Here is a 19,016-nt window from a genome sequence, read left to right on the forward strand (position 1 = left end):
CTATTATATGGTGATAGCTAAGCCTAATTATTGGATTCATATAAAAAAAACATCATTCCACAGGGACTATTAGCAGACTTGAGGATAATGATCAACAATTGTTTTAGAAAGTAATGCATTCATTCTAAGCAATTCTATAAAATCTATGGCTTGGCATAATGCATAAATAAGAAAACAATATCATGAATATTTATAGGCTATATCATTACTATAAATGTGAGTGAGACTTACATATGTTATAAAAGGGTTTATAGGGATATAAGGTTTGCTGTTATCAGACGTGTTTTCCCTGGGAGAGAATGTCACATTTATTATGGCCTTTATTGCTCCAATACAATGAATGCCACTCTATCAAATATATATTCTGCAGGTTATAGTGTTTTTTCATCAATAAAGTGATCAATAAAAGAATGTACAACACACTACTCATATGTAAAGATCCCTGAGCACTTTATATCTAATGCAGCTAAACTAAATCAATATGAGGTGACTGCACATGTAAGCTTTTCCTAATTAGATATGAATATATTCATATGGCTATAAATTTGTGAATGGCATCCTCAACGACTCAAGGTCATCTATATCTCTGGGATTCCCCAACTTAAACAGTCTATTTACGTTGAAAATTATTTGGAGATTAATTAATTCTTAAGTGTTTTGTTTTGCTTGCTTGCCTCACAAAACTGATGCAAGAATGTTCCTGTGTTTGGGAGGTCTATCACTCTATGAACTAAACTGAAAAAAGATACCAAAGTACCAATCACAACTTGTGCTCCCTCAGTGCATCATTGCTTAACTCATAAGTTAAAACTTAAGTGTTTTTGAAAAACTACACACATTCTGCAATGGTATGTCATGCACATTGCTGACACTGTAAACACAACAATGCACAAACTATAATAACAGTTTCCTTATACTCAGTAGGAATGTTGAACCAGTTACAAGTGTGTTTTTTTTTTCAATCTTCTTTAAACAATACTCATCAGTTGGACACAACTGGTTTGATGTATTTGCTGGAGATAAATTCGGAGTAAAGAATACGTGGCCAAAAGAAGAGTAAAATCCTAGGTCCTACCTGCTACCCTCAGGATATTGTTGGACTACAACCTACAGTTCAAAATGCAAAGTCTGTCTTAAATAGTGGGTCACCAGTCAGCTTATATCTTCCACAAGATACACCACCAGGGTACATAAAATATAGACAATAAATTCAAGAAAACAAGTAGACACTAAAATAGTATACAATTTCATAAGCGTAACTGTTTATTTTGCCATGTGTCTGCTGTTTCCTTGCGTTAATTGGACTAACAACTGCTACAATTGAAGAATAACAGTTTAGATACTTCTGAAAGTGTATCTAATATGATATAGTGCATACACAGTATAATATTATTTAAGTAGAAAGCTGCTGCTAATTGCGCTTTACAGTCATTTTAAAGGAGAACTAAACCCTAAAAATGAATATGGCTAAAAATGCCAATTTTTATGTCCTGAATGTATTGTACCAGCCTAAAGTTCTAGCTTCTCAATAGCAGTAATGATCCAGAACTTCAAACTTGTGACAGGGGGTCACCATCTTGGAAAGTGTCTGCGACACTCACATGCTCAGTGAGCTTTGAACAACTGTATGGTAAGGGGTCGCAAATCATCAAGCAGAAAATGAGGTTGGCCTGTAATATAGACTGACGCTACAAGGCTGATTATCAAATTATCATGCTGTGTAGTAATTATCTGTATTAATTACTAATAAGCCTTATATTGTGACAGTTATAGTCCATGGGGCACATTTACTATGGGTCAAATATCGAGGGTTAATTAACCCTCGATATTCAACTATCGAAGTTAAAGGATTTACCGCAATTCATTCGATGGGAACCTTCCCAATAGGCTAACATTGGTGCTCGGTTGGTTTTAGGTGGCGAAGTAGGCGGTCAAAGTTTTTTTTAAAAAGACAGTACTTTGACTATCGAATGGTCAAATAGTCTAACGATTTTTAGTCCGAATCATTCGATTCGAAGTCGTAGTCGAAGGTTGAAGTAGGCAATTCGATTGTCGAAGTAGCCAAAAAAATACTTCGAAATTTGAAGTATTTTTCCTTCTAATCCTTTACTCTAGCTAAGTAAATGTGCCCCCATGTATACAGTATATTGTGAGTGGGCTCCTTAGCTCAGTAACTGACAGCAGCACAGAGCATGTGAAGTGAATTGGCAGAAAATGAGATGGGGAGCTACTGGAGCGTCTTTTGGGGCATATATCTTTCCTGCTAAATGGCTGTGGTTGTCTGGGGCTGGTATAGAAATTCAAAACATAATGTACAACATTTCTAGCCTACTTGTTTAGTTAAGCTTTAATTCTCCTTTAATGAGTTAGGGTCATTTTGTGGTCCTTCCCTTCCTCATATGCCTTAAACCTAAGGAAGCATGTCTACATTTATCACAAAATATTGGCAGTCACAGATATTGAATGAAAAGGAGTACAAAGAGACACTCACCAAGGCCTGGATTCAAGAGTTGAGAATTTGATTTTTGTAGATTAAGTAGGAAAAGAGAATTAAAAAAAAAGTTAGGTGAATTCAAGATCTTTTTACAATACACACTTGTTTACCTTTCAGGACCAACAATTAAAGCTATATTTAAAAACAATTTACAATTATTTTTATCAATACGACAATCATCTGGGAACTTCAAGCTCTTCAAGAATTTAGTCTAAAAATATGTTTTTTTTTCTTGGTTCCATATTTTGAGTGCAGCTCATTTAATGCCTCAAAAATAAGAACAGTTTCCATACTGAAGCAGATCAAAGTGATTACCATCCAATTGTTATCCAATAATGGAATCTCAATTACAGATAAGGAGAATTCTACCATGAAACTAAGCAAAAATGTCCAAAGCATAAGGCACAATAGCTACTTACTGTCATCTTAAATGTAGTGCAAAACATTGAATCCCTTGGCACCCAAGAATTTGGATAGGCTACATGCACACGCAGTGCATCCGTGTATCTATCTGTACTGTATGATAGTGCCCAAAATATATGATCTGCTATGATAATTCAGTAAGAATGTATAAAAAAAAGTCCAGTAACTTTATGATGAGGGAGTTTGACTGTTCAATTCAATTTGATGCTTACATTCATACATTCATTCTTTTTCTATGAAGAATTGGCAACTTATCCTTATAGTGTATAAACACTGCACATATCTGTGGAAGGAAAAGGAACTGTGGTGTGCCTGTGTGCCAGCAAGTGGGTGATTTCAACAAATTCTAGAAATGCATTTGATTAAATAAACAGCTGTGGTAAAATAGATTCTCAAAACATTTCATATCTATAAATGTAACTTACAATCAATTCATCTAGCCTGAAATGTAGAATGAATCCCAGCAATATGCAATTCCAATTTTTATACTGCTTCTGTATGAATGACTAGTAGAATGTGAGAGCTATCACATAAAAGAAGCCTATGTATATTTTAATGTGATTCAGGGATTAATGCCGAGCTTAAACTGTGTTGCTTTCCTTAGGATATTTTGTAGCTAAAACATGGCATTACAGCAAGTACTCGCAAGAGAAAGTTAATTGCCCAAGTGTATAAAGATATACAGTCTATAACTTCTGGCACACTAAAAACCAAAAAATGTAATAAAGTTTAACCAATGTGCTATCCAAAACTTGGGTCTTATAAAAATGCAGATGTAGATGCACACTGCCAGCAGGAATGTAAAACAGTGTTAAATAATTGGTCAATGCTAGCCTTTGATGAAAGTTTGCCATTTGGAAATCTAAACAGACCAAGGTATAGTTATCAAAGGGAGAGACATTTTAAAGAGCAGTTAAGTGATCCAGTAGACAAATATGTAAAGCCATCTGTCAGTAATTTCCCATACATTTAAACCATGAGTATTTAGATGCCCAGGCTGTGTAATGTTTACTACTAATATTAGGGACACAATTCGTGCATGCATACTTCAGTAAGAAGCATAATGATGTGTACCAAGTATGGTGGTATACATAATAAAATGTCTGTGCTGTGCGGGTACCTGTATTGTGGAAAAACTAGCAGGCAGTTAAAGAAAAGGATAGCCATGCATAGGGCAAGCATACAAGCTGCCTTAGATCCTGATAGGTCTAAAAAATTAAAGATAAAAAACAGGATATCTCACAACTTGCAGTTGCCAGATATTGGTTAGCAGCTAAACATAACCATGCCACATTAAGATGCATTCCCATAGATTGATTAGAGCAAATAATGAAGGTAATGATTGTATTTTTTACTTTACAGGGTGGATGTCACCTACAAATGGACACCAACTGATATCTCTGCGTGTATTGCTGATCTGACAATATCAGTGGGAGACTGTCACTAGCTTTTGTCGGACATAACTTTTGTACGATTGCTGTAGGGGCAGAACACCGTCTGATATGTTCTTTTACTACTTTATTTTATCTGAATGGTTAGTGGCAGGTTGGGAGATGGCACCGAACGATTGGGCGTCCGATATGAAGATAAAGCTGCACTTCTATGGTCATCTTAAGGGGGTTATTTATCAAAGGTTGAGTTGATTTTTATCCGAAAAAATTCAAGGTTATTTTTCAGTCAAAACTTGAATTTTCGGGTATAAAAAAATTCTAAAATTTTCTGTTTTTTTTTTTAAAAAAACCCCTCAAATTTACTATACCCCAAAGCTGGAAATAGCTCAAATATGAAAATACACCAGCTAAAACCTGTTAAGGTCATGTAGAAGTCCCTTGAACCTTTTGAAGGTGTTTGTTGCCTTCATGATGTTAGAGTTTTTTTCAGTGGGTTTTGCTCAAAAACAATCAATTTGAGCGATTCAAGTTTTTTTTTCACCGTAAACTCAACCAATCCGAGTATTCAAGTTTTTCACCCCAACTACACTGATTTGAGTTTTTTCATATTAGAAAACATTCTAGTTGTGAGTACATGGGAAACCTCACAAACCTCTAAAACTCAACCTTTGATAAATAAACCCCTTAAGTAACTTAGAATTGCTATGGATTTTAATTACTTCTTACTTTTAAGCAAGATAATACTGACACTTATTTGTAAAGATAAAAAAGTGTAATCAATCTAGGTTTTATAGATAATAATATTATTGCTATTTGTGTTATTTATGCTAATTTATAATGATAATGCGTTATGTAATTTTGGAACCTCCTTTTTTCACTTGCACTTATTTATACACAGGTGGTTCACATGTATGTTATCCTTGATAAAGATCATAATGTAGGACCAAAAGGTTGGAATCACTGTTATATATATATATATATATATATATATATATATATATATATATATATATATATATATATATATATATATATATACAAAGGCTTAGGCACACACTGCTTAAACAATTACCTAGGTGCTGTACAGAAGAATTGTATTCGCTCCAAAATGCTGACGCATATATATATATATATATATATATATATATATATAGGCTTAAAGATAGCTTTAAGGAAAGAGCTCACAATGTTTAAGCAAATAAGGGAGGGTTGCACATGTAAAGCACGGTGTACATTGTTGTAGTAGAAAAGCAGAAGAATATAAAGGAAAATAGAGACCAAAAACTAGATATTGTACAAAGTGGAACTCACCAAATCTCTGACAATAGGAATTGTTTTCTTCCTTCGTAGGTCAGGCATGCTGTCAATTCCATAAAGCCCACTTGCTGGTCTAAAAGACAGAAATTGTTCTTTAAAAACCAATCAAAAGAAATATATAGATACTAACCTCAGACATAGTATAACTTAAGAAAACAGAATGGCTAAGACAGTCCCCAACATCTATCTCCCCATTATATTATATAATACAGAGTTATAAATTACAATAATCAAACACCACTCATGAAATGTAAATATTGAACAAAACATACCATTATCATTTGAGAATCTTATACTGCACATAAGACCTCTTGTAGTTCAGAACCCTCATTTCTAATTTCTGGTTTTGTGCATTGATATCGGTACCAAAAAAACATTAATGGAGCTGCCTACATTTTGTATTTTTATTGCTTTAATATATCAGGAACTTGGTTCTCTTTTATACATACATATAAAAACAAGGGACACTAGTATTTTATTTAGTAGTTCAGCTAACCTTTTAATATATACTGTAAAAGTGCTTAAGACTTCATTATGACACTATTAATGCAACCAACAGAAATGTAATTTAACATTAAGCTCCACTGAAGGGTAGTTTAAGCTTAAAGTGCTCCTGCAAACCTTTACTGAAACCCTTATGCCTTATTGACATTTATGCTCGAGACCCAGAAAACAGAGTCGTCTTAGGGACCACCAATTATCAGAGATATCAACAAGGCAAGTGAGTCATGTCACCTATACTATGGGTGCTATTTATTGATTTTATCTAATAGTGATATCAATAGGGCAATAGAAGCAAGTCATTAGCAATCAGGGGATAGCTATTGATTTTGGTGTGAAATGACATTGCTCAGGATGGGGTCCATGGTGCTCTGAGGCTCATTTATAAACACTGGGCAAATTTGCTTCTAGGCAGTAAGCCAGAACCTCCAATCAGTGATTTGGTTGCCATCGATTACTGCCCAGGTGCAAATTTGCCTGGTGTTTATAAATTACCCCCAGAGTGAGTCTTCAAAAAGTTTTTGAGCTAAAAGTCTATCTAACTGTCTAAAATGGGGCTAATATCTCAGAGACCACTGAAAATAGAAACTAAAAGTTTACGCAATTCATTTTTTTTTGGGGTTTAGATTCCCTTTAAGGTAGGGAGGCAGGCTGAACAAAAAGGCAAGGTTAGGAACTGAGATTACCTGAACATCACCACTAGAAAGATGGATAACTGGAAATGGTAATTCAATAGCTCTTTTTAATTTGACTTAATAAATATCTGCCTAAGTTAAAAATTCAATGGATGGTTTTAAAAAGTAACATGCTGACAACTGTGCATGGCCTTATTGCAAATCACCTTTTATTTCTGACACTGATCCATGACCCAGGAATCACTGTTATTTGTCAGTCTCACACACAGTTATTAAGCAAACAGCTTGTGAGTCGCTTCTGCTATAAACTGTAAGCTTACTGCTCCTTGTACGCTGCTCACCTCAGCTGAATTGATAGAGGTCACACACAAAAGATATTCCATTTAACAGTATATTGTTGCATAGCTGAGAGCAATTGTGCAATGAGTGCTGCTTGTAAAGTATAAGAGATGCACCCTCTCTGCAGTCAAGGGCACACTGACAGGTAGGAACAACAGTTCAAGAGTCATATTATGTACACTTTGCAGCCATTTGAAAAATTTCACGGGATTTTAAATGCAGTTACATCCTACAAATTGTCTCACAATCACTTTGAGGAAGGGCAGAATTGTTTGCATATTAAAGCCAATACTGTAACAGTTTTATAAATGTGTTATTTTTATTTTTTAAGGGAATAGGTACAATTTCTGGAAAAAAAAGTAATTCATCTGAATTCTGAAATACATAAGCATTTGGGAGGAAATATGGAATCTACATATAAAGAAATATTTGTGTTTGGAGTATGGTACTTAATGATATACAGTATATGCGTTACATGTAATATATACTCCTCTTTAAATAAAATCAAAAGTAAAACAACATAAACTTCAGGAAGCTTATTTTACTGAATTCCAGTGGGCAAAATGCATCAAATGTTATTAAGCTAGCCCCCTATGAAGTTATATTAAATATATGTCCTGGTTCTGTAATTTTGCTGCAAACACTTGCAACACGTCTTCCAAAGAAATATGTACATACAGGTATGGGGATCCAGTATCCAGAAACCCATTATCTAAAAAGTTCCGAATTACGGAAAGCCGCCTCCATAGACTCCATTATAATCAAATAATCCAAATTTTTTAAAATGATTTCCTTTTTCTTTGTAATGTTTATATTATTTTCTAGTAGACTTAAGGTATGAAGTTACAAATTACAGAAAGATCCATTATCTGGAAAACCCTAGGTCCCGCACATTCTGAATAACAAGTCCTATACCTGTATATACGTTTTTTATTATTATTATTACAGTTTGTGGTACTATAAATGCTCAAAAATATCTTCAAAATGCAGAATTCTCTTCAAACAAGTTTTATAATAAATACATGTTTTTTACGGGGCTACTTTTTTGAGCAATATCTTTTTTACTTGAAAATTCTCCTATAAGGTTTATATAGTGATTCTACTACTAATGTATACAAATCATTAATACCTATAGAAGTGCTGAAGTTCTTCTTATACATGGATACAAGGACAAGCAGTGAATTCATGTTACAGAGATAATTTAAAGCAATTACATGCACATTACTTCTTTTAGTTTAATAGTCGGTGACTTGAGGGATTACAGCATTTTGCCACATCTGCAGAGAGGTCAGGGGTGCTGTACTTAGTAACAGAGCAGCTGTTCATGGATTCATCATACTGCCCAAATATATCTTGTCTGAGTAACTACACATGTACAAATGTACCATATTAACCTCATAAAGAACATAATTTTGTGAAGCATAACCATCTTGGGGTGAGGCTTAAAGATTCTCAAGAAATATTAAGCTGCAGTATAAGTAAAAGCTGCTGCCAAAATAAATCACCAGGCCAGAAAACAGAATCACCAGGCCAGGGCTGGGAGCAGCTTTGAGGAGAGCTTTGAGGGGAACTTTTCCAGGTGCAGCAACTACTTGATACTGACACGTTCCTATGATTTTTATTGGAACATGTTGGTATTGCTTTAAGATGTTTTCATCACATACCAAATCCATACTTGCATGCATGCTGGGAAATTATAACTCAGTGTAAATATACTTTAACAAACTTAGTCTATTCAATTATTCCAGATATTCAATTATTCCCGTTGCTCCATTAATCCCAATCCCTTGTACCATCTAGCACTCTCTCTACCTTCTACATATGAATGAATCTTAAACGTCAAGGATAAATAGCAACACACAATGCAAACATATCTGATGTATTTTAATCTTTAAATAACAATATACAGGAATGCTAATTTGAGTCAGTACTCATATTTTTTGTTTGTGTGGGTATGTTTATCACCAAAAATAACAAAAGATTCCTTTATGTTTGCTTCTTTTCATGTTCTTAATATATTTAGCTTGCTCTTTTGCTATTGCTATTTTTTATTGCTATATTTGTTATTTAAGATTAAAATGCATAAACTAGTATTTGTATGGAGTTCATTTTTATGAAAATACTTATAAGCAAATTCCAAAAATGTATATCAGATATATATCATATTTGTGTACATCCCAATCTGCATTTGACTTAAACACTGCAACATCACTTATATCCAGATGACTGTGTGGTCTCTGTTTATACATATAGATAAATACAATACATTCTGAATTTAAGTAGCACTTGCCATCTTTCAAATTGTCAAAGGATATCCATGTACCTTATTATCTGTGTCAAATATATACAATATCACAGCTATTGAGAGATTTATGCACCCCTTCTAAAAGCTTTTTCCGATGCTTCAGTGTAAAAGCTTCAGTAATCGTTCTGATTTTAACAACATCTTGTACTCATGAAATGCAAAGCTTTTTATTTCATACAGGATATAATCTTCATAAGGGAAGAAAAAGTGCATTAATATATGTATTTGTAAAATACTTATAGAGTAAATGTATAATTTGTTGTTTTGTAAACACATAGCATTGCCTTCCTAAACTAAAATATGGTGATTTAATTTTGACAAACAGGGTAGGCATTTTACAGTAAAAGCTTTGTACATGTGTAATATTTTGAAGTAATATGTGCAAAGCATTGGCATATTTATGGCCCAAGTGCCAGTTTCCAGCAAATACATGAGACTCAACATGAACAAACAGAGGTTTATTAAGAAGCTGACGACACTCCTTTCTCAAAGCCTACCAACAAATAAGCACCAAAGTTGAAAAGCCCTGTGACCCCATCCATTTACAAGTACAGTATGTGAATGAAATTAGGGTTTTACACTTACAGATGGTAAGAAACATTTCAATGTTTTGCTCATTTTGTAATGTTTGGTAAACTATGAATAATAGATGCATTTCATGTAATTAAATGTAATTTACTAACATTCAAATTTGTGTAGTTTTAGAGGTTTTTTTCAACCTAGAATAAACTCACATTTTAAAAAAGCATGAATGCCTACTTTATTTCTAATTTTTTAATTTATAAAAAGATCCTCATAAAAAAGCATAAACTAAAAGAAAACAAATCTGAATAAGAACCTCCCCCCCCAAAAAAAACTCTACAAGCACAAGCAAAGAGAGACTACAATTTGCAAAGGACAGCTCTCATTGATTTATAAATGACATCAACAGCTTTTAGATGGAGTCGTTTTGTGTTAGTTATTCATGGTTTTTAGGGCCCTATTTACTTAGTTCGAGTGAAGGAATAGAATAAAAAAAACTTTGAATTTCGAATGGTTTTTTTTGGCTACTCCAACCATTGAATTTGCTACTTCGACCTTCGACTTCGAATCGAACGATTCAAACTAAAAATCGTTCGACTATTCGACCAATTCGATAGTCGAAATACTGTCTCTTAAAAAAAAAACTTCGACCCCCTAGTTCGCCACCTAAAACCTAACAAAGTCAATGTTAGCCTATGGGGAAGGTCCCCATAGGCTTTCTAAGTATTTTTTGGTAGAACAAAAATCGTTCAATTGATGGATTAAAATCCTTCGAAACGAACGATTCGAAGGATTCAATAGTTTGATCGAATGATTTTTCGTTCTGTCGTTTGTTCGAACGAATAGCGATAAATCCTTCGACTTCGATAGTCGAAGTCGAAGGATTTAACTTCGACAGTCAAATATCGAGGGTTAATTAACCCTCGATATTCGACCCTATGTAAATCTGCCCCCCAGATAACACATCCATATACATTTTTTCATGGTTTACTATATCTACTGTATAACCTATGTATTATACGTATTAACATGAATGTTTATGTAATTTATGTATTATGTATTTATGTATTTATTACACTGAGGGGCATATTTATCAAGGGTCGAATTTTTTTTTCAGAAAGACCAACCAAAATGAAGTCAAAGTACACAAAAAATTGTTCGAAATTGGAATTTTTTTCATCCGAAAATTCGCCTCGACCTACAGAAGAACATGAATCTGAATGTATTCTGAATATATTTCTGTTTGATCATATATGCCAATGTGCAGTAATATTGTTGGTCATGTACATTGAAAACAAATAAGACTGTAGCCATTTAAAAATCTTGCCAGCCCCCATGGTTATTGCAGCACGCCTAATCAGCATTATTTTCATACGTGACAGTGCAGTTCTGTTCTTTAACAGAATGTTTAATGACTAACAGTTATTTTGACTAAAGATAAAGCAAATTATTAATTCATGAATTTCAATTATAGTGCATTAACACATTAAGTGATTTCTTCATGTTCTGCTGAATGGCTGGTCATGTTTTCCTACAAATGGATAAAAATGTTTCCAGAAACGCCATAGGTTCAAAGAAATCTAAGATGGAAATCTATACTTTTTCTCTCATACATGTTTTTCCTAAGGAGCATGATTACTTAATATATTATTTAATTGACAGTAAAATGAAAGTTGATATAAAAGGACTAAGGGTGGGGCTAAGGCTGTAAGGTGAATTGTGTAGTTCAGCCTATTGGCCCTTTACTTATGTGGTTATTTTTAGTCATAAGTTGTTTTTAAAAAATTGTTATAGAGTTTTCTAGTTTTATTTATATTGGCCCTTAAGTGTTTTTCTTGTTTTCATTACACACACATTCTATGGCAGTCTGAGCCTGGCAAACACCACATACTGTACTTTTACACCTTGTGGGTGTGATTGCAGAGCGAATCAGACCTGGGTCTGTGGGGGCCATAGGGCAACTCAGGGCTGGGACCCACAGGGTTTTTTTCTGGTGTCTCGCTGGCCCAGTCAGACCCTGAATAGATGATGATAAATGTGGAGAGACACAATCCTCCATAGATGTATACATTCCTACCTACAAGTAAATATTGATCTCAATCCCTTAGATGTGTATATTAGTATGTATATTAGTCAATTACAATGACCATACCTCCACCTCAAGAGGAGCCTGATATAAACATGGCATTGATAAATAAAGCCCCTTTAGTTAGCTATAAGTAAATGCTTAATAACTTGGAGTCCCAAATGCTGCTGAATTACAACCTTTAGAGGCCCATTCATTAAAAGTCAAATTTTTGTGCTTTAGAGCTTTTTAAATACACAATTAAACTCTATTTTTCTAAAATCATGAATGCCATGAAAGTTATTAACTAAAAGCTATAACCCCCAAAAAATGTAGAATAAGATATTGCATAAAACAGCTCATATGTAAAACCCTGCTTCATGTAAATAAACCATTTTCATAATAGTATACTTTTTTAATAGTATGTGCCATTGGGTAATCCTAAATAGAAAATTGCCATTTTAAAATATAAGGGCCGCCCAATCGGATTGTAGTATTCACAGGGCACACAAACATACCAAACTATACTTGTTAGGTCACATGAGCCAATTAACAGGCAGAGTTCTGTCTTTTGCTTCCACACTTCTTCCTGTTACAGTTAGGGGGCAGATTTATCAAGGGTCCAATTTTGAGTTTATGCGAGTTTCTAAAAACTTCCATCAACTCACATAAACTCAAAATTCGACCAATCTAAAAAATTCTACAAACTTTCAGAAATCGGCCCCTTACAATAAAGAATTATAGTCCAGCCACTAGCTAGCTAGCTCTGAAAGCTAGCTCAAATCAATACAAATGTCAATGTTTCTGTGACCAAGTGTCTTCAACAAATATGATATATCAGAAAATTAACTTTTATTTTTAAATATTTTGCTACTGACAAAACAATCCCTTTAGAAACAAAACACCAAAGTGAAATATATAGATATATACTTGTATGCTCATCCAATTGTATTATTTATCTACAAATATATGTGCTATGTATGTTTATTTATATAGTTGAACATTATGTTAATGCTATGGGGCTGATTTACTAACATTTGGATTTCTATATCACAAATCATGTGTTTTATCTAAAAATTCATGTTTTTTTTATTTCTCTAAAATAAAACATTTATGCTGATTTAATTGGACCTTCTTTTAGCCATTCAGACTTTTACAGGTCTTTGGATTTGTTTAGCCAGTAATTGTCCAACAAACTCAAGCTTTTAAAGGTTTTAGTATTCTAAACTAAGATAAGCTTTTTTCCCATTCATACTTTTTTCACAACTTTAATGGCATTCATGGTTTTAGAGAAAGTGAGTTTAATCGTGGTTTCAAAAAGCTCTAATGCCACTAAATAAATTGACCTCCCCACCATGTGTAAATGTTAGAACGCATAGAGGGTCATGTAATATCAGGAGCAAAGTTTTCTTCACTTCTTATCACCCATAGCAACCAATCAGCAGGTAGCATTTACTGGTCACTTGTTTAAAAGGAAGCATCTTATTGGTTTATATTGGTTACTGCTCCTGGGCAAACTTAGTGCCTTTTATTACATATGGGGGATATTGTTAAAATAACCTGTGTATAGGGTTGCCACCTGTCCAGACTTCCAGTCTTAATTTCCAAATTAGGGCAGGACTCTCATGTAGCAATCAATCAATTGGCAGTGGCTGTGTTATAGCCCTATTCTCTGACATCATCTACATGACCAAGTCCATATGTGTACCGGACCGCAATACTGTAGCTGAAGTTCTACGATTGTAGGGTTCTGATGCTTTTTAACCAGAAATTCAATGTACTTTAAACAGCCTGAAGTAGCTACATGTTTGTGCTTCTCTTTACTAGTGATGGGCGAATTTGGGGCATCACCGAAGCCGGCATCCGTTTTTGACACCGGAGTTCGTTTATTTTTTACGCTGGCATCCGTTTTTTTGACGCTGGCAAATTCGCGCCAGGAGAATAAATTCGCCCATCGCTACTCTTTTCCATAGAAATAACAAACATAAGACCTGCAGACCTTTGCAAGGACTAAAAGCAATAGTTAGTCTTATGGGGAAAAAAACAGGTCTTAAGAAACATATGTGGAATTCAGGACTGTACTTAACCATATCATTGGCTATAATATAATTGGCTCTGTGTTTATCTTTGTACAACACAGATGTCTGGCTCCAAGCCTCAAGTGCCTTAACATACCCGGTATTTGCTTTAACATAAAAAAGGACAGTTGATTCTATCAAAATGATAGCTTAAGACCTAGGGTGCAGCCAAGCAGGAATATATTTAAATCCTAGTATGTCATATCTGTTGACAAACCGAGTTAGTTAGCAGTGTTTTATATTAAGTTTCATGGCTTTAATAGGTACAGTATATGAATTATGAGTGATAAATGAATAAGCGAGAACAAGATCAAAACAATTTTATCTCTAAAAATAGATTATGCCAAATCTAACATAATGGGATTGTAAATTTAGTCAAGAGATTATATTGCTAACAGCTTAAAAGTTTTTTCTTCAGTTGCATTCTTAGTTTTATATAGTTTATTATGGGCAAATACTCACTTATGTGTAGCTGGTATTTTAGATACAGAGTTCAACTAAATTTGTCTTTCCATAGACTGTATAATATTACAGGAAACAAATGCAATACAGAAAATGTACATTTATGTTATAAATATATTATTTTTACCTTGGCCAACATAGCATTCATCCTACAATTTCTTTGTAAGCAATAACTAAAATATTATTGGTCCTCAAAATAAGGGTTTAAGCTGTAAGACAACTCTGGAAAAGCACATTTGCTCTACTTCAGCTAGTTACAGAGCAATTTAGGTTGAAACCCTTAATAAGTACTTAATAGGTAGTACTTTTGGCAACTCGTAACACTGATATGGCTTTTTGCTTAAATAATTATAATGTCCAAAAGATATTGTAAGTTAAAGCTTCCAATTGTTATTCTTAATTGTTATTTTACATTTCTTTCACATTGTAATAAATCAGAAAATGTATTTACGAATACATTTGCACAGTGTAAGAAGCACAGGAGGAAGTCAATCACATTTTCTTCTTGCCTTGTTTTTTTTGAAAGCCCAATTAGACCACGCTGAGACAGTAACAAACACCTGGGAATAACAGGGTAAGCTAAAAAAAAGCAATTTTGGTTCAAGCACGTTCTTTGCGTGTTGATTGGTACTATTTACTTCTTCACAAATCCTATTGACAGTGCAATGGCTGAAGCAATAAACAAGCAACCTCTTTGTCAAAAGTCTACAATAACGCAATAGGATTGAGGAGAAAAGCATACACACAGCAGGTAAAAAGGTTTGCAGTACATCCAAATGTACAGTGCAAGGAAGAGCGAAAAACAAAACAAAAATTCCAAAACACATACCACCCACACATTTGTTTATAGCACAATATGTTCATTTGTTTTACTGCATTTTCTTTTATGGAAAATTCAAAGATGAGTATTGTAAGAATAAATAAGTGTGGTATATACCCTCATGACTTTTGATTCAACACATCTAGTCATTTAAAAAGACATGAGAGAGTGCTATTATTCTTTCCTGCAAGTCACTGAAGGGAAAGTCCAATCACCATATGCACTCTCAAGGACTAGATAGTTACATAGTTAAATCAGGTTGAAAAAAGACAAAGTCCATCAAGTTCAACCCCTCCAAATGAATATCCATACAACCCACCCCTCTATACTTTCACCCAAATTATATATACCCATATCTATATTAACTATAGAGTTTAGTATCACAATAGCCTTTAATATTATGTCTGTCCAAGAAATCATCCAAGCCATTCTTAAAGGCATTAACTGAATCAGCCATCACAACATCACCTGGCAGTGCATTCCACAACCTAACTGTCCTGACTGTGAAGAACCCCCTACGTTGCTCCAAATGAAAGTTCTTTTCTTCTAGTCTAAAGGGGTGGCCTTTAGTACAGTGATCCACTTTATGGGTAAAAAGGTCCCCTGCTATTAGGCTATAATGTCCTCTCATGTACTTGTAAAGTGTAATCATCAGGTCCGGACTGAGAATTAAAATTGGCCCTGACATTTCAGGGACACAGAGGCCCAATCAGCCCACACAGAGGCCCAAACAGCCCCCACCAGCCCACTAAATACTGACTTTCTATGGGACCTTATAGCAGCCCCTCTGGCATTTGCCAGAACCAACAGATTGCCAGTCCGGGCCTGGTAATCATGTCCCCTTGCAAGTGCCTTTTTTCCAGAGAAAACAACCCCAATCTTGACAGTCTACCCTCATAATTTAAGTCTTCTATCCGTCTAACCAGTTTAGTTGCACATCTCTGCACTCTCTCCGGCTCATTTATATCCCTCTTAAGGACTGGAGTCCAAAACTGCCCTGCATACTCCAGATGAGGCCTTACCAGGGACTTATAAAGAGGCATAATTATGTTTTTATCCCTTGAGTTAATGCCCTTTTTTTATGCAAGACAGAATTTAGAATTAGATAACAGGTATCTACAAAAACCCCTAGATCCTTCTCATTTAAGGAAACCCAACATGGGACCTAGTACAGAGCCATGTGGTACTCCATTAACAACTCTGGTCCAATTAGAAAATGTTCAATTTACCACTCTTTGTAATCTATCTTTTAGACAGTTCTCTATTCAGGTACAAATACTATGTTCCAGGCCAACATTCCTTAATTTAACCAGTAACCTTCTGTGTGGTACTGTATCAAATGCTTTAGCAAAGTCTAAGTTTATCACATCCACTGCCATCCCAGAATCGAGGTCCCTGCTTACCTTCTCATAAAAAGAAATTTAGTTAGTCTAGCAAGATCTATTACGCATAAAACCATGCTGGCACAAACTCATTTGATTTGCTATGAAGTCCAGTATCTTATCCTTTATTAACCCTTCCAAAACGCTTTCCTACAACTGACGTCAGACTAACAGGCCTATAATTTTGAGACTGAGAATGGGATCCCTTTTTAAATAGCTGCAGCACATGAGCAATTCACCAGTCTCTCGACACTACGCCAGACCTCAATGAATCCAGAAAAATTAAGTAAAGAGGTTTGGCAGTCACAGAGCTAAGCTCGCTAAGGACCCTGGGATGAATACCATCTGGCCATGTGTGAACCATGCATCATTAGTTATATTACTTGAATTGGGACTATTAGGAAGGAAACCTTCATTAACGGGTTCCTCATTTGTGTAGACAGATGAAAAATATGAGTTCAGAATCTGCGCTTTTTTTTGTTTTCATCAACCAGCTGACTCCCCCTCTGATATTAAAGGTCCCACCCCTCCCTGCTTGTCTGAGATACATATCACACATGCCATTTCTACGGACAAAGGCAATAACAATATGTCTAACTATGACTGTGTCTTTAACAATAATAGAATAACAGTATACTAATCAGTTTAGGCATGTAGAAAACAATAAGCATTTAAAGTCCAAATTTAAGGGCACTTACATGTTGGAGAGATACTTACACAAATAATAATTAAAACTATATTGTTACATTAAACCAAACAAGTGTTTGACTGTTTTCCTAAGTTGGCCAATGAAGTGTATTGTTTCAATGTATGTCTTTTGATGGGTTTCTACATTAGTAAAGCTATGGCTACTGTTATATGAATAAACACCTTGGTGCAGAGAAATAATGTTTTTTGCACCGTATGATCAAAGCTGTAGAGAAAAAAAGTGAAGTGAATGTAAACCCTGCATATAGATAGGTCACTAGGGTTAGTGTTTGAATGCTAGCTTTTATTGTGCTAGGATGCAGCAATATTAACTTTAGGGCAATGGCTCATTTTGCACATTGGTGCTTTGAAGGCTGAAATAATTCTCAGTTGCAAGGCCTAAAATGCCCCATTTGACCCTCCTTTGTCTTAATTGCAAATGCTCGAAAGAAACCAAAGTGCTGTTTAGAATTGTAGCAGTCACCCAACCAGTGATTTCAGGTGATTGCCATAGCAATTTCAAATGTTTTGACCTTCCTGTCAGCTATTGCCCTATGATTCAGAAACATTAAAAAGCAAACCATATCCAACAGTTATAAATAATGTATACTTGCATTTCTAAATGTGTCAGAACCCATCAAAACCTGTTACATTTACAATTAATAGTAGTTGTTAATTAAAATATTAAGCCTTTATGTTACCTTTAGCTACCTTTGCAGAAAATTTTGCCTAAATTTATTAACACTATTTGTTCATACTATTATCTGTGCTGTAAACAGCTTCAGTCTTCCATTTGGCATCTTTCTCATTACTCCTTCATAAACTATTGTCCAATGTCCACAGCCCCCTTCATAAAATACTGTACGTACTAACATGAAATACACAACTCCTTTACATCACAATAACTACTGTTATGTACTGTATAATGCTCTAAACATACTTAATATTCTATAACCACAGATGGCTATTTTGGACATCATAGAAAGCCATTTAAAACCTTACTGCTGCTCTGATGTGCATCATGCGCTTGTAATTCTTTTGCACCTGACAGTAATATTTGTTGCTTTTTAAATTCATAATTACTTTGTAAAACTACAGTATCATGAGTCACAGTAACACCAGCAAGAGAGATATAAGACTTAGCCAATGTGTATGACCTCTGTACATTATGAAAATTGTAGCTTTTCTGGAAATGCCAACAATGAAAGACTACAAACACAAATTGTCCATAAGAATAAATACTTTATGATCAGTATCTGTGAATATTCAGCATTACACAGTTGGTCATTTTATTAAGTGCTTAACCTATGTAGAGATACACATCCTTGTTCCGTCCTGCCATTATTCAGCTGATGAAACAATGCCTGTCCAGAAAATGTGGTAGACAGATGTTAACAAAGAAGTTTTAGGAAAACTCAGGAATAGTGATGGGCAAATTTATTTGCCCGGCAAGGATTTACAACGAATTTCCGTGTTTCGCCGCTAGTGTTTTGTCGCGCATTAAAATTGGTTCACCTAAAAATGGTAACACATCAAAATTATTTGGACGCCCCTTTAACTTAATGCATTTGGACAAAAATTGTTTTGATGCCCAT

At 34.6% G+C, this 19,016-nt stretch overlaps 1 protein-coding gene across 2 annotated transcripts in view; it reads right to left on the minus strand.

Annotated features, from left to right (window-relative positions):
• Nucleotides 1–19,016, minus strand: part of LOC108711380 (protein unc-13 homolog C) — a 240,663-nt gene that overhangs the window by 168,863 nt on the left and 52,784 nt on the right. For both annotated transcript variants that reach the window (XM_018253063.2, XM_041586773.1), the window contains exons 5-6: nucleotides 5,620–5,698; nucleotides 2,492–2,497 (exon numbers count right to left, since the gene is read on the minus strand). In XM_018253063.2, the coding sequence (XP_018108552.1) occupies nucleotides 2,492–2,497; nucleotides 5,620–5,698 (85 nt within the window). The remainder of the gene's footprint in view (nucleotides 1–2,491; nucleotides 2,498–5,619; nucleotides 5,699–19,016) is intronic.

This window comes from Xenopus laevis, chromosome 3L (genome assembly GCF_017654675.1).
Source record: "Xenopus laevis strain J_2021 chromosome 3L, Xenopus_laevis_v10.1, whole genome shotgun sequence".
NCBI lineage: Eukaryota > Metazoa > Chordata > Amphibia > Anura > Pipidae > Xenopus > Xenopus laevis.